The sequence below is a fragment of the Euleptes europaea genome, chromosome 21 (genome assembly GCF_029931775.1).
Source record: "Euleptes europaea isolate rEulEur1 chromosome 21, rEulEur1.hap1, whole genome shotgun sequence".
Taxonomy (NCBI): Eukaryota; Metazoa; Chordata; class Lepidosauria; order Squamata; family Sphaerodactylidae; genus Euleptes; species Euleptes europaea.
This window is the reverse complement of record NC_079332.1, coordinates 1,811,686-1,828,905: the sequence shown is the minus strand read 5'-3', so window position 1 is coordinate 1,828,905 and position 17,220 is coordinate 1,811,686. Positions and strand designations below refer to the sequence as shown.

General features: G+C 48.4%; 1 protein-coding gene across 1 annotated transcript; it reads left to right on the top strand.

Moving 5' to 3' along the window:
* The first annotated feature begins 363 nt into the window (after window positions 1–363).
* Window positions 364–1,473, top strand: SSTR5 (somatostatin receptor 5). Its single transcript, XM_056866297.1, has one exon. The coding sequence runs from the start codon at window positions 364–366 to the stop codon at window positions 1,471–1,473; it is 1,110 nt and encodes a 369-aa protein (XP_056722275.1).
* The last annotated feature ends 15,747 nt before the right edge of the window (window positions 1,474–17,220 follow it).

The following is a 17,220-nucleotide window of genomic DNA, read 5'->3' as shown; positions in this document are numbered from 1 at the left end:
TCGCATCTTTCTTTGGGTGGGGGGTTAGCCTCCCATAATTACCTCTGCAGAAATCTTTCTGGCTAGGAAAAATTCCCCCACAGTTTTAATTTTTAGTTCTCAGAGAAGGAGGGAAATGAAAAATACCTGCTTAACCCCTGAATAATTTCCAGTCAGGGCTGCTGTGCTAATAAGCCTGAGGATTACCAGGTAAAGCTTTGTGTATTTTTAAAAAAAGTTCTGGATATGGTCCTCCAATAACATTCTTTAAAAAAAAAATAATCATCCTATTTCAATTTACTGCTTCTCTTTCCTCCAGGAAGAAGATGTTGAAGGACATTAGCCCTTAGCTCTCCAGACATTTCTCAGATTGGGACAGGGAAGATGGATCCGTTGCATTTCCCCTCCACTCTGAGCGTGGAGTCTAGTTCTCTAGATGCCAACGCCTCCATGAGGGCAAACACGACTAACGGTACCCTTCAGAGGCTCCCCATTTCCCCTGAAATTCAGTCTGTCCTCATTCCTATCATTTACCTCCTTGTTTGTGCCATTGGACTGAGTGGAAACACCCTGGTCATCTACGTGGTCTTGCGTTACGCCAAGATGAAAACGGTCACCAACATTTACATCTTAAATTTAGCGATTGCTGACGTGCTGTTCATGCTCGGTTTGCCATTCCTGGCAACCCACAACGCCATCTCCTACTGGCCCTTCGGGTCCTTCTTGTGCCGCCTGGTTACGGCTTTTGACGGCATCAACCAATTCACCAGCATTTTCTGCCTGACCGTCATGAGCCTTGACCGCTACGTCGCCATCGTCCACCCCATCAAGTCTACCAAGTGGCGCCGGCCGCGGGTTGCCAAGTTGATCAGCGTGGCGGTCTGGACGCTGTCCTTTCTGGTGGTGCTCCCGATAATCATTTTTACTGATGTCCAGGAAGATCTGCATACCTGCAACATGAGCTGGCCGGAGCCGATTAATATCTGGTCTGCGGTGTTCATCATTTACACATCCGTGTTGGGCTTTTTTGGCCCCTTGCTGGTCATCTGCCTCTGCTACTTGCTGATTGTCATCAAAGTCAAGTCGTCCGGCATCCGAGTCGGCTCCACGAGGCGCCGACGGTCGGAGAAGAAAGTGACCAGGATGGTGGTCATCATCGTCGTCGTCTTCGTCTTCTGCTGGCTCCCCTTCTACATTGTGAACATTGTCAACTTGATATTTATTTTGCCCGAGGAACCGGCCTTGGTGGGCGTTTTCTGCTTCGTGGTGATTCTCTCGTACGCCAACAGCTGTGCCAACCCCATCCTGTACGGGTTCCTTTCAGACAACTTCAAGCAGAGCTTCCAAAAAGTCTTGTGCCTTCACAAAGGGAACGGCGTGGAAGATGGCGACCCGACGGAGCACCGGCCGGAGAAGAGCAGCCGCCTGCAGGAAGTGATGCTGCTCCAGGGGAGTATCGACTCCAACGGGCACATGCAGACCAGCAAGGTGTAGAGAGCCCGGGGTGTTCAAGAGGACTCTGAATGGACCGTAACACTTTGTTGGTTATGATGGACAGTTGATGAAAGGGGGACCACGAAATCCACAGTCTCAGTGTATATAGATTTAGGGTGGGGTAACACAATCATCCTTAGTGCTACGTAAAGCTTGGAAAAGCTAATGGCAAAAAAAAGAGAGATAATTGTACAATTGAATAATCCGTTTTACTCTGTGTATCCATGAACCAGAACTCAAAGTAGGGCTATGAAAATGGCCAGAGTCCATGAAGACTGGAGTAGTCTGTTCTCAGTGGCTGGGAGCACCTTGAGTAGGAAGCCGTTTACCTGTAGGACAGAGGGGCGCCGTATGGAATGTTTTACCTTTGCCCCATGGTAGGCTCTTTCTGGGTATGCTATCACTTCTTCTGAGCATACCAGCGTGGTGTAGTGGTTAAGAGTGGTGGTTTGGGGCGGTGGACTCTGATCTGGAGAACCGGGTTTGATTCCCCACTCCATGTGAGCAGCGGAGGCTAATCTGGTGAACTGGATTTGTTTCCCCACTGCTACACACAAAGCCAGCTGGGTGACCTTGGGCTAGTCACAGCTCTCTCAGCCCCACCTGCCTCACAGGGTGTCTGTTGAGGGGAAGGGAAGGTGATTGTAAGCCGGTTTGCGTCTCTCTTAAGTGGTAGAGAAAGTCGGCATATAAAAACCAACTCTCCTTCTTCTACCAGGTCCGGTAAGCTTAAACATTTCCATATCACACTCATATGCTTCCAGTGGCCTGCTGTTCCCCAGGCCTCTGGGAAGCAGGTACAGACGTGACATCCCACAGAGCAGGGGTACCACTGGAGCAAGGCCAGCATGTGTGTGGGTGTATATATGAGAGTGAGTGAGAGAGAGAGAGAGAGAGAGAGAGAGAGAGAGAGAGAGAGAGAGAGAGAGAGAGAGAGAGAGAGATTACAACAGAGTCTATTTAAAGCCCCTCTCTGTGTGCTAAACGGGCTGCTAAATTCTAGCACCATCCATGACTGTCAACATTAGAAATGCATCCTAATTAGGGAATATAAATTCCTATTTTGTAAGCCAATTCCAATGAGGAGGATTTGCTTGAGATTTTGGGAGAGAAGCAAATGAATTTCAATTATGTCAGGCACTGCCACCCTGATGCACAGAATGCAAAGCGGTTTGCCTTAAAATAACTGCTTGAAGACAATTATATTTGGGGGTGGGGGTTATATGATACAGGCTCCGATTCCCTACAGTAAGCACTACCCAGCCCCAGTCAAACCCTTCTCAATCCCATTAAGTTCAAGGGGAACGTTCAATAAATAAAAGCAGGCATGCAGAATGAAGTCAAAGGCTCATCTGCTCCAACATCCTGTTGGTGTAGTGGTTAAGAGCGGTGGACTAATCTGGGGGACTGGGTTTGATTCCCCACTCCTCCACATGAGCGGCAGACTCTAATCTGGTGAACCAGGTTGGTTTCCCCACTCTTCCAAATGAAGCCAGCTGGGTGACCTTGGGCTAGTCACAATTCTCTTCGAACTCTCTCAGCCTCACCTATCTCATAAGGTATCTGTGGTGGGGACAGGAAGGGAAGGAGATTGATTCTCCTTAGAAGGTGGAAAAATCTACATATAAAAACCAACTCTTCTTTTTCTTCTTCTTCATACAGTGCCAACCAGACACCCCCACAAGGCCTTCACAAGCAGGGCACAGATGCCAAGGCCTTCTCTTCACGTTGCCCCTGGCACAGTTATTCAGAGGCTTACTGCCTCTGAAAAGTCCTGTTCTATTTAGCCATATTGGTAAACAGTCACTGAGGGAACCGTCCTCTATGAATTTGTCAAATCCCCTTTTAAAGCTACTGAAGCTAATAAATAAATATAAATAATATCAAAGTCAGTCTTGTCTATTCTGACTGGCGGCTCTCCAGGGTCTCAGGATGAGGTCTTTCATATCACCTCCTGCCTGATCCCTTTAACTAGAGATACCAGGGATTGAAGCTGGTGCCATCTGCATGCCAAGCGGATGCTCTACCCTTGAGCCATGAACACTCCCATTTTATAAAGTTCCTTCAGTACCATCAGGAAGGGGACCAGAAAATGGGAAATCGGGATAGTTGTCATGCGTGAAAAAGTAGACGGGGGGGGGGGAAGAGGTCAGGTGATGCAGAACGTTTCTTTGTTGGCAGGTAATTCTGTGTTATAGAATCTTAGAGTTGGAAGGGACGACTAGGGTCATCTAGTCCACCCCCCTGCACAAGGCAGGAAATTCACAACTACCTCCCCCCCACACACACACACCCAGTGACCCCTACTCCATGCCCAGAAGATGGCCAAGATGCCCTCCCTCTCATCATCTAAGGTCACAGAATCAGCATTGCTGACAGATGGCCATCGAGCCTCTGCTTAAAAACCTCCAGGGAAGGAGAGCTCACCACCACCCGAGGAAGCCTGTTCGAAAGTCTGTTAGAAAATTCTTGCTAATGTGTCTGCTGTGTGCTGTTCTCCCGAATAAACAGGGAGTCTCTTGGCACTCTGCGGTAAGCATGAGCTTTTGTGCATTAGACTCCGCTTCATGAGACACAAGCAGCAGGTCGTCACTAGGCAGATATTTACATTGGATGTTATGGAAAAAGAATTCAAAGAGCAGGCAATATCCCGGCACATAAATCAATGGTACCTGAAATGCTTCACTGGACCAAGTCTTGCCTGGAGTTCACAGCTAGAGGCAGCCCACTGTAATCCCAATACTCAGCTAAAAGATATTTTTAAAAATGCACATACATAAAACATATTCTTTTGAAGTGTGATTTTTTTTTTAAAAGGTCACGTAATTACATTTTCTTGGCTTCGGCAGTGATTTGGAAATGTCAGGAAGCAGACTTTCTGCAATTTAGGGTGAGGATGTAGCATTTCAATGTCCTTCAAAACACTTTAAAAACGATTATTTTATTGCAAGAATGTATTAAAACTGCAAGCAGCAAGCACCACCCTTCAAGAGGCCTTCCCTGTTCTCTGCCTTGCTCTTGAGAGAACATAAGCATGAAAATGGACGAAGCTCAACTGCTTGCAACGGCGGTATTTGGGGGTGGAGGCATATTTGTACTTGGGACTTTTTCCTCAGGTGCAATATCTATGAGATTTTGAAGAAAGCTAAAAGAGCTTAAATAAGGTAAGCAAAATAACTGGGGAGGGTGTGTCTCAGCAGGTCCCAATCCGCCAGGAATGTCACTTGTGCAAGCTTCATTGACTCGATGGGGCGTTGTAGTGAATTATTGTGTGCAAATGTTTCGGAGGGGTTGTGGACAGCTCAGCCTCTGAATTGACCTTCCCAAGGCCGGGCTGAAGAAAGAGAGGAATGTGAGAAAAGAGCTGGACTTTTCCTTTACGACGTATTTTTGCATTCCATGTGGAGTTGTTTGGAAACTACGACATCTCTTCTGTATTTGAACCACGATTGTGTAACCTTGACAAGATGGTGTGTGTATACCCTACTCATTCCAAATGTGGATCGGAATTTAAATTATATTTTCAGAAATTAAAAACTGAATTGGATTCCATTTTTGGAACTCTCTCACAGATCTTATCTTTGTTTAAAATCAGGGAACGCTAATCCGAGAAATTAGAGAAAAGAGGATATCAGAAAAACAGGAAAACTGCACCGGAGATTCAAGCTGGAACAGCTGGATTTGTTATCCCAAATGGGGGGGGGGAGGTTGTGTCTAGGATTGCCAACCTCCAGGTACTAGCTGGAGATCTCCTGATATTACACCTGATCTCCAGCCGATAGAGATCAGTTCACCTGGAGAAGATGGCCGCTTTGGCAATTGGACTCTACGGTACTGAAGTCCCTCCACGAACCCCACCCTCCTCAGGCTCCGCCCCAAAAACATCCCGCCGGTGGCAAAGAAGGACCTGGCAACCCTAGTTGTGTCTTATGTTGTGCCTCAGTGAATTAGGGGTGACATCTTGGATTTCAAGATGGGTGGAACACAACACCCACTTACTCTCTCTTGACCTAACCTACTTCATAGGGTTGTTGCGAGGAGAAAATGAAAGAACTGAGAATCACGGCTCAGCCCTGAAGACTGAGACAGGCGGTCTCTCTCAATGTAGCCTACCTCACAGGGTTGTTATGATGGATAAAGTGCATAACTGGGGATGCCATGTTGAGTTCTCTGAAGAAAGAGGGGGCTAAAACCGTGGCAGATTGATTGCAAACCTGATTTCATGGCATAGTTTTTTTAATGTGCCGGACCAGAAAAATGCCTGTTGGATAGAAACCTACAGTTGATTTCTTTATTACCACAGGGCACAGGGCGTGTGCCAATTTACTCTTTCCACTTCTCTGTGTAGCCCTTCATATCAGTCTGAACAACAAGCCAGATGACTACCGGAGACAGTATTTACCTGTATTTGAACAGTCTGCTCCACTGCCTGTACAAATACTAGCCTGACATTTATTTGTTGGAGGAAGGCTTAAGTTACTTTCCCCAAGGAAAATACAGAAAAGACCTATGTGGTTTCACAGAAATTCTAGCTACAGAAAGCTCGGAAATAGATCTACAGATTTTCTTCACCACAACAGTTGAGGAGAAGGGTAGAAAAGGATTGTTTTTTTCTTATGCTCCTAAAACCAGCTTGCAAACTCCTTAGGATAGCAACTTAAGCTAGCGTAACTGGGCAGTGTGCAAGCTGGTGCTTAGGAGGATGCTACCAGTAAAAAAATCCTGATATGGTGTGGGAGCTGAGTAGAAAGGAGTGGAACTGACTGGGGAGCCAGCATGGTGTAGTGGTGGTTTGGAGCGGTGGAGTCTGATCTGGAGAACCAGGTTTGATTCCCCCCTCCTCCACATGAATGGCAGATGCTAATCTGGTGAACCGGGTTGGTTTCCCCACTCCTCCACATGAAGCCAGCTGGGTGACCTTGGACTAGTCACAGCTCTCTCAGCCCCACCTGCCTCACAGGGTGTCTGTTGTGGGGGAGGGGAAGGGAAGGTTGAGTCTCCTTTAAGTGGTAGAGAAAGTCGGCATATAAAAACCAACTCTTCTTCTTCATCCCTGCTGTTTCGACCACAAAATCACCATTATGATTTTGCTACTCCCCTGTGTGAATCAAATCTGTGAGCCTTCATTTTCACACCAATTCTTTTCCCTTGCATTGAACTTTCCCCATAAAACATGCACCCTTTCAAATGTTTTTTTGTGTGTGTGCACATAGTGAGGTGTAGTGGTTAGAGATCTGGGAGACCCAGGTTCAAATCCCCACTCTACCATGGAGGATCACCACCGGGAACCCTTGGGCCCGTCACACAGTCTCAGCCTTGCCTACCTCGCGGGATTGTTGTGAGGATTAAATGGAGAAGGGGAGACTGTTGTAAGCCACTTTGGATCTCCAGTGGGGAGAAAAGTGGGGTATAGATGAAGCAAGTAAACAAATAAATCTGTACAGCAGTGTTATACCTATGCCCTATAGTGTGCATGTGTATGTGTTCAATGCTGCCAAGTCACTTACGGCAATTCTATACATTGATTGCCTCCGAAACGTCCTACGTTTAACACCCTTGCACAGATCTTGCAAACTGAGGGCTGTGCCTTTTATATGTACAGTGTACATATATTATATGATATCAGCTGCAAATAAAAAACCATATGGTATGTGCACCCGGAACAAGTGGATCAACAAAGCTAGCAGTGAAAAGTGGAGAATTGAAGCAACGTCCAAATATATGTGCCAAAGGGGTCTAACTGCTCTGAAATCTATTGCCGACACCCTGATCCCCAGCATGCTCACAGAGGAAGAAACCCTACTGAGCTCAGGGGACTTTATTTTCAAGTAAGTGTGGTTAGCGTCAAGTAGCTGAGCGGAGGTATGATCTGTTCTTTGGAGAAAGACTGCGTGTTCCAGAATACTGTTACCCTACGCGACCTCTCGTTGTGAGGGGGTTGGCAATCTGCTACCTGGGCTCTGTTCAATTAAAACATGACCATAGACCTCTCAGAGCACATTGGAAGCTCCCGTTCGACCGCCTCATGTGGCTAGTTCTGCCAATGAAATTAAATAAATGCAAATTAAAACAATGTCACATTACTGAGCTCCATGGCGCAGAGGGGTAAGCTTAGGGTTGCCAGGCCCCTCTTCGCCACTGGCGGGAGATTTTTGGGGCGGAGCCTGAGGAGGGCGGGGATTGGGGAGGGGAGGGCCATAGAGTCCAATTGCCAAAGCGGCCATTTTCTCCAGGTGAACTGATCGCTATCAGCTGGAGATCAGTTGAATTAGCAGGAGATCTCCTGCTACTACCTGGTAGTTGGCAACCCTATGTAAGCTGCAGCACTGCAAGCTCTGCTCACGACCTGAGTTCGATCCCTACGGACGTTGGTTTCAGGTAGCCGGCTTAAGGTTGACTCAGCCTTCCATCCTTCCAAGGTCGGTAAAATGAATACCCAGCTTGCTGGGGGTAAAGGGAAGATGACAGGGGAAGGCACTGGCAAACCACCCTGTAAACAAAGTCTGCCTAGTAAATATCGGGATGTGACGTCACCCCATGGGTATGACCTGGTGCTTGCACAGGGGACCTTTACCTTTACCACTGTTTTCATTGGTGAGATGCTGGCAGGTATGTCAGGGATCCCAGCAATCAGGATGTAGCTGGTCCACAAGCAAGTAGGGGTTGAGACTTTACACTAGAGCAAGCAAGGCTGGAAAGATCCAATCAAGGGACATGATTAAACTCCTGGAGGTGGGTTGCTTCAAAACTATTGAGGCCTAAATTGCAAGCCCATTGAATGCAGAGCACTGACTTTGACCAGAAAAACATGCACAGGAACATCTCTGCTCCCGCTGGAAACGAGCCACTGATTTATTCACAGGGGGGAAACATTTCCTGAATTATTCTGGAGGATCTGCATCTCCATCCTCTCCTCGTTTTGATACAAAACCCAATTAGTCCGTGGATTTTTATATCTGTTGCCTGCCACACACACACACACACCAAACGCTTAATTAAAAAGGCAATTTCAGTCTGTGCATCAGCTTGCAACAAGCAATCCAAATAATTAATTGCCCAGCAAAAAAGAACAACGTGGGGTTAGCCGACGTTTGTGAAACGCATTGCAGCCGTGTGCAAGATGAACATTCCCAGCCCTGCAAAACTGTGTTGGTTAAAGCTGGGGAAACAAACAATCTTAAATGTGAGGGCAGGAAGAACAGCCTGTTTAGTGTAGGGTGCCACGGATCCTCTCAGTGTCATTCCCCCCCCCCCCCGGCACACCCACGTCCACCCCCTGCGGGAGTCTTTCAACCATAGCATGAAGCATGCTCAAAATTCTGCAAAGACATTGTCTTGCGCATACAACAACCCTGCAAGGTTGGTCAGCTCTATTAGTGACAGTTAATGCATGTGGGGGACTGAAGTCAAGTGAAAGGGAGCTGGCAGAAAAGACTTCCTAAATCTAACTGACAGGCCAAACTCAGCCTCCACACGATACTAGTCCACGGGTCAAAGGTCCATCTCTATCTAGTATTCGCCGATGGCAGTATAGTATTTTGGTTAGCGACCCAGCCGTGATACTCGACTGACTCACAGGGTCGTTTGTGAGGATAAAATCACTGTGAATCATGGCTTTGGAAGGGTGGAAAGTCTCTATTTCCACCTCAACAGCGATTCTTCCATTTTTCCCAGTGCGTGGCCACCGCAACAGCTGCAGGGTTGCCAGCTATGGGTTGGGAAATTTCTGGAGATTTTGCGGGTAGAGCCTTTTGGAGGGGGGTTTGGAGAGGGACTTCAGTGGAGTATAATGCCCAAGAGCCCCACCTTCCAAACCAGCCATTTTCTCCAGGGCCACTGATCCCTGTGGCCTGGAGATCAGTTGTAATTCTGGGAGGTCTCCAGGCCCCACCCGGAGACTGGTAACCCTGCTCCACACACTTATCTCTTTGAAAACAGGCAGAGAAATTCATCTTGCTCTAAAACCCAAAACAGGAACATAAACTTTCCAGCATCTGTGATAATTTTTTCAATTTAGAAAAATGAGGTCTGCTAGCAAGGCGATCCTTTTCCCTTTTGCACTTTACTGTCCCCCCAATCTGGAGACCAGAGATAACTCTCTGGAAAAACAACTCCCTCCGTTGGGGGTGGGGGGATAACAGAGATGGTGGTGGGTGGGGGGGTTATACAAAGAACATTTGGAGCAGTTATCTGGATGGCTCGCTTGGAGCCAGGTTGCAAGGTCTGGAACAACAGCCCCGCTTTTCTGAGGATGCTTCCTTATCTCTGCACCCGGGGACAATTTGATTGGTTGTGGCCTGCGAACAATCAGCTAATAAATGACTTTTGGGAAACGCAAAGGGAGGGAAAATTCAACAATCCCAGCTGCGAGATTCCCAGCGTGTTAAAATTAGGCCTGCAGAGACAGAAATAAATCACCCAGCCAAACAATTAATTCATAAGCAGGGGTCCACATTTCTTTACCAACAGTTGTTCTTAGATTGTGAATCAGGGCCCAAGGGTTAAACTAGGATCAGTGAGTACCGGGTTCAAATCCTCTCTGACCCATGATGAAGCTCACTGGATGCTGCCTTGAGCTCCTGGGATGAAAATGTGATCAGCAGCTCAGGATCAGAGAATCTAATAGGCTGCCTCCTCCTGTACCAACCTACCTATGATGTGGATCATCCAGCGCTGTCCTCTGTATCCTCTCAGGGAGGGAGGCCAGGATGGTTGGCATGCAGAGCAGGGCATTGTCAGTGGTGGGCCCCAGCTTATGGAACTCCCTGCCTCAAGATGTTTGTAACACCCGCTCACCTCAGGACTTCAAGAAACCGCTAAGGTCTGCCTGACCTTTAATTGTTTCATCCTTTAACCTTGCTTGGTTCTACTGCCTGCTTCATGCCCTTTATTCATTATTTATTTTATTTATGTATTTGGTTGAATTTATACCCCACCTTTCTCCCCAATGGGAACCCAAAGTGACTTTCACAGCTCTCCTCTTAGGGTTGCCAACCTCCAGGTATTATAGTACTTAGCTCAAATCAAATAATACACAAGCTAACTATGCAAACATAGAGATCAGATCACCTGGAGAAAATGGCCGCTTTGGCAATTGGACTCTATGGCATTGAAGTCCCTCCCCTCCCCCAACTCCGCCCTCCTCAGGCTCCACCCCAAAAAACTCCCACCGGTAGTGAAGAGGGACCTGGCAACCCTACCTCCTCTTCTCCATTTTATCCCCACAACAACCCTGTGAGGTAGGCTAGGCTGAGAGTGTGTGACTCCCCAAAGTCTAGAGTAGCTCTCAGGTATCAGTGGAGGGTCATCAAGTACCATTGGAGGGTGAAGAAAATTGCATCAAAGTTACACACTTCGATTCAATAGGATCCGCAGTGGGGGAATTTGCGGGGTGGGGTCTGATCAACAATTTCCCTTTGCTTTTGTTTCGACGCTACCTATACGCCGCCTGTCCGGAAAGCTTCTCGAGGGGGCAGTCTTCCTTATCTCCATGACCGGAGGGAATGGAAACTTGGAAGTCCAAAAGAGGGAAAGCTAATGCCGTGCTTGTACTTTGTGATTGCAGAAATACAAACCACACAAGAGCGCTGATAACAGTGGCTCCACTGGGGGTGGGTGGGTGGGGAGGCAAATCTTTGGCCTAACAATTCCTGTGCGCTGTGCGTTGTGCATTTGTGGAGAGGTCTTTACACTGCAATAAAGTCTGGCCTAGACCGAACGCCTGGGACGAATGCACTTAACATACGACAGTCCTTTGTCAATATTAGGCTTTAACACCTGACTGCCGATGAGAACCTTGCCACTGACATTGATTGGCCTTGGAAGGGGGGGGAAGGAAATATGGCCCTTTCTGATTTCTACCTCTTTGGCAGGAGTCCCTCTGTCTCTTGCACAGCGTGTTCCGGAAGTGATTACGGCAATTGCAGAGCGACAGGGATCTCACTTCACCTCCACCAGCTGCCTCTGCATCCAGCGCTGGCTTTTGAAAAGCCCACAAGCCAGACAGAAAGGCACCAGCCCAGCCTCGCTGATGGTCTGCAGTGTCTAGTATTCACAGATATATTGCTCCTGAACGTGGAAGCTCCATTTAGTTGTACTGGCTGTCTATCAGCCATTGATAGGGTTGCCAGCCTCCAGGTGCTTGATACCTTTGTTCTCCAACAGTTCGCCTTTGGTACCTGTGCTGTAATTTTGCTTAGCCTCCAGGTGCTAGCTGGAGAACCCCTGCTATTACAACTAATCTCCAGCTGATAGAGATCAGCTCCCCTGGAGAAAATGCCCGCTTTGACCATTGGACTCCATGGCATTGAAAGTCCTGCCCCTCCCCAAACCCCGCCCTTCTCAGGCTCTGCCCCAAAACCCTCCCGCTGGTAGCGAAGAGGGACCTGGCAACCCTAGCCATTGAAGTCTAGAGAAACCTTAAAGACTAACAAAATTTTATTCTTTAAAAGGTGCTGCTACATTCCTGCTTGTTTTGACAGAGGCAGACTAACATGCCCACTGCTCCAGAACAAACACCTATGATCATTGATAGATGCATTAAGGATAACTTTGCCATTCTCCATCCCAGTGTTGCTTGGAAACAGGTCTCTCTCCTCAGACTCCCAGTCTACACACCAGAGATATTTCCCTTTTTGATTCTGCACTGGACTGAGAAGAGATTCAGTGGATATCGTGGCCACTAAAACTGCACAGCATTTGGGAGGTATCTTCATCAAAACAAACTTTTCCTGATCCAAATGCCAAAGAATAGGGAGCGACTAAGCACAAATGCTCAGTTTTCAGTTGGAAGCATCTCTCTGTCTACAGTGCTGGTCTCCCATGGGAGAAGGGAAGGGGAATGCGTTGCAGCAGGAGCATGGCCGTGGCCAGTCAGTGTTTTGTCTTGAAATGGGCCAACCCAGCCTGTGAGCGGCTTGTTCTTTCCCGAACGGGGTGCCTTTACAACACTTCTTGGAAGTCAGCTTTACTGTCTCAGCAAAAGGCACCAGCCAGTCACAGCTTTGGCTTTCCATCTAAAGGGCACCCAGGTAGAGGCAGGATCAAGAAACAAGCAGGGATAAGATAAGTGTTTCGCTACTTGATTGGCCCATCTCTGGGGTTTTGCCCAGGAAGTTGTGACAAAAAAATAGCTCCTGGTTAAGCATGGAGCGGCCCGAGGCGGTGTTTATTTCCACACCGCAATGCTGAGAACTTTCTTGTGAATGACATTCCCTTCCCCATAAAACCTTTCCTTCAGCCTACAAACACTACTCTGCGGGGGGATTCATGACTCCACAAGTGTTCAGGGTGTGCGTCATCTAATGACGAAGAAAGTAGTGTTTTCTTCCCCAGTCCATCCAGAAACTACGTCTGTGCCAAAGCCATTCCAAGCAGGCAGAGCTCCAGGTGGACCTGATGTCTCGCCCATATGTTCCAGGCCTGCTAAAGCAATACCTTTTTCTGTCGAGCATGCTAAAGGGTCCGCCCCCACCTCCCCAGCCTTGCGTCTTCACAGTGCCGCTGCAATTATTGTAATGCATCAAATTTAATTAGCAATTTTAGAGAAGCTTTTAATGCATCACTTACTGCCAAGAGACAAAGCAAGCGACCTTTCGAGATCGCCACTCTCTGACGCTGATGTCTAACTATCTGTTGCTAACAGAGAGGGAGGGGAAAGAGGCAGATATTTTGTTTTTTAACCCGGGGGGGGGGCACACTGAGTTAGCATCTGATGGAAGAGAAGACACTCTTCCTCTTGGACCTGAGATGATTCCCCATCAAGAACTGGGGCCAAGATACAAAAATGTCTCCATTGCTTTGCTGGTCTTCTCCCCCCTTTGAACACCCCCCCCCCCCAAATCATATCACAATCTGATTTCTGTAACACCCCGGAAAGATGCAAAGGCTGGTGTTCAAGAAACTCACACACACACCCAATTTAAAAATCATCACTCCATCAGTGATTGGAATAGTATAGTCCTACCCTTCCACCTTGGGACTCTACCACCTCATTCTGCTGTGTTTAGAGCAGGCTTGGTAGCTCCAGCTCAGAAAGAGAGATCAGTTTTAACAGGCGATGCTAAGGGGTGGAGGGTGGGGGTGCCCTGCCACAAGCTTGCATCTCCTCAAGTATCACTGCTTGACATCTGCATTATGGATATGTTTTCCCCCTTTGGCTCCACGTGTCATGTTATCTGTGCACCGTATCCTGGGCACATTTGCATCCAAAATCAGCTCTGTTGCTACGAGATGGGGGCTGTCTCAGGCTACCCGGCTCTTCCCTCCTCTCTACCGTCCTTGCGCTCTCTCCTTAGTGGGTTGTTTTAATTCCCCAAAGATAGCCAAAAAAAAAAAAAACCCACAACCTTCCCCCCCATTTTTTTTTACAAGCCTTCAGCCTCCAGGCTAGGCTTCTAATCTGGCCACAGCCCTTAAATTCCTCTCGACGGGTCCATTGCCCAGATTTTGCAAAGGCTATTTTGCGTTTATTTGCCAGTGTTGCCGACATTCAAAGTAGGGTTAAGCGCTTTGCCTTTGCCAATTGCTAGGTAAACAGTGGGAGCTGCTGCATACGGTCTGCTTTGGCCGGCAGCAGCAAGGGTCACTGCTCAAGGCCTTTGCCAACACCAATGCACTAAGATCCTTTAGCTGCAAAGTTCAGGGCTTGAACCTGAGACTCTGTTGGAGATTCTTCAAGAGGCGATGGGTCACAGGGGCAGCTGCTTTCCTGGTCAACAGAACAAGGGGAGCTCTGGCACAGCCCAATGATCTATGGGTGTAGAACTCACAGGGTACAGGTAGCTTTGTTCCTCTCTCGTCGCAAGCAATCCCTGGCATTTCACTCCGGTGCCTCTTTTCCCCTCCACCCCTGCAAAGCATCCTTCCCCCTCACATTCAGAAATACCACCAAGCCGTGTATGTCTGGTTCCCCCATTAAAATTAGATCCTGTGACTCATCCCTTTCCTCTGATGTTGCGGTACAGAGGGAGGGAGGCCCTCGTCCATCCCTGTCTGTTCTCTGTTCTCTCCCCACCCTGCAGAGGTGTGGAGGCTGGCTCCTTGGCAATGGGACCTGAGCCCCTTGCCTGCAGGGATCCAATTAATCCCAAAATTCACACTGGCCAAAATTAATTAATCCAATTAATTAATCCAATTAATCCCAAAATTTACACCGCTCCTTAATGGGCACTCTGTGATACTGTACTGATTATGCCAGGGCCTACCAAAGAGCTCAGATAAATGGTTATTTTTCAGGTAAGGACACTTTAAGATTCCCCCCCCAAGAACCCCTTAATTTACAGTACCTTTACTCTTTAGTAAAAGGCGAAAGATTTATACGATGTGAAGAAAAAACAGAATATGATATTGGCGAGAATTCCTGCCCCCATATCAAGAGACAAAATAGTTCCTTTTTTTTGCTGATGGATAAAGATCCAAATATAACATTGGCGGTGACCAAATATCTCTCCATCATATTTCCTCTAAGAAATAACTGCTCAGGACCTATGGGTCATAGGAGCAAAGAAGGAGAGAAGAAGAGACTTACAGTATGATGCAAAACCAAACCTTTCTCGGCTCGCTCGCTTCAGGACTCCGTGGAGGGCGAAGGACAGCTCCTGGCTTGGATCCTCGGGCTTAACGTTCTTCCAGAGTGGTCAGAGGAACAGTCTTGTTGCTGGTATCTTGTGGAGGTGAGGTTTCAGAAAGAAATCTCACGACTTCTTCTAGCCAGCTAGCATATACTCAGGAGAGGACGGACTTCAGAGGCAGTGGTGTAGTGAATACAGTCGCCCATGGAGTCCTCCGGGCCTTCCCTTCTCTGGAAGTGGAAATGTGGATAGTGCCGTCAAGTCACAGCTAACTTATGCTGACCCCATGGTGTTTTCAGGGCAAGAGAAGTTCAGAGGTGGTTTGCCATTGCCTGGGCTGAGAGAGACCTGAGAGAACTGTGACCAGCCCAAGGTCACCCTTGGGGAAGGGGCTGTAGCTCGGTGGTAGAGCCTCTGCTTGGCATGCAGAAGGTCCCAGGTTCAATCCCTGGCATCTCCAGTTAAAGGGACTAGGCAGGTAGGTGAAGTGAAAGACCTCTGCCTGAGACCCTAGAGAGCCGCTGCCGGTCTGAGTAGACAATAGACTTTGATGGACCAAAGGTCTGGTTCAGTATAAGGCAGCTTCATGTGTTCACCCAGCAGGTTTCATGTGTAACAGCGGGGAATCGAACCCGCTTCTTCAGAGTAGAGTCCACCAGTCTTAACCACTGCACCCTTCTCTGCAATTCTGAAATTCTGGCAAACCTGATATTCTAGATAGGCAACCACTGACTCTGTCTGGAAGGAATCATCCACTGGTGAGACTGATGCATGCAACACGAACATGGCGGCATCCTTCATTCTTTCAGTCCTGTATCGTTCTGAGATCCAAAGTGAGCGGCTGCGCCCTCAGCTGATCTACGAACAGCTACCCATGCTTAAGCAACACACAGTTGTGTGAACTTTTCTGAGGCAGAAAGAGAACCCTTCACGCCAGCCAGTCCTCAAGGCCGTCTCGTGACCCAGCAAATGCCGTTTCCAAATGCCGGCCGTCTCCACGCCAACCACGGAGCAAAGGGACCACCCCATCTTAATGCAACGAAGATGGCAGGCTCAGGGGCTTGGCGGGGGTCTTTTTCGAAGAGCTCTTGAAGACCGGTTCCAACAGGAGGAAAGCAATGCTGTGGAAAAACACCCTCGCACTAGCCTCTCCTTATCTTTGCATCCCCGTCTGCTCACAGTTGCGAGAACGAGTTTATCTTGAAGTGCGGGGACCACGCCGACGGTGTCCCCACGAGTCTCTTTGGCACCGGCTGTTATAACAACACTGGATACGTTTATGGGGGGAATCTGGTCCTCCTTGTCGCAATGCATGCGACTGGACAGAGAAAACACAGGGGAAGGCCTCAAACAATCCATTTTGTTCAATTCGACGGAGAATTGTAGGACGTTTCAGCTTAGGAGAGGGACTCTCTGCTGAGACCCAGCAGTTGCAGCCTTTCTCCCATTTTTAACTGGGTCCAGCTGGAGTCAATAAGCCCTGAGGCTTCTTGCTTCCCTTCCTCGGAAAATTCGCCTCAGGTGGTTACCAAAATGGAGGTTCCCTCAGAGGGGGAGGTTTCCCCCCCGCCCTTCACCTTACAGCCTCAGGTTCTCACAACCTGCCCAGGTGGATTTGGGGATTTTACCAGGGTGCTTATTTGTAGCCTCAAAATGAGCTCCCCCCCCCAAAGCTTACCTACCCTACCCAAAAAAAAAAACCCCAATAAAAATCCCACCTAAACTGACCCTCTTATCAAATCCCTGAGGGAAGATTTTCCCCCCCCGCCTCCTTTTGATCTCAAACCCCCCCCCAATCCAGTGGAGTTCCATGGGCTCTGATTGGCTGGGCTGGCAGTCACTCAGGCTGGCCTGAGGCTATCATCGCCAGGATCGGTTGGGAGCTAGGGTTGCCAACCTCCAGGTGGTGGCAGGAGATCTCCCGCTATTACAACTGAACTCCAGCCGATAGAGATCAGGGCACCTGGAGGAAATGGCTGCTTTGGCAATTGGACTCTATGGCATTGAAGCCTCTCCCCTCCCCAAATCCCCACCCTAGGGTTGCCAGGTCCCTCTTTGCCACCGGCGGGAGGTTTTGGGGGCAGAGCCTGAAGAGGGCGGGGTTTGGGGAAGGGAGGGGCTTCAATGCCATAGAGTCCAATTGCCAAAGCGGCCGTTTTCTCCAGGTGAACTATCT

Bases quoted from the DNA above. Each gene is read 5' to 3' on its own strand.
- SSTR5 (XM_056866297.1), top strand. From the start codon at position 364: ATGGATCCGTTGCATTTCCCCTCCACTCTGAGCGTGGAGTCTAGTTCT.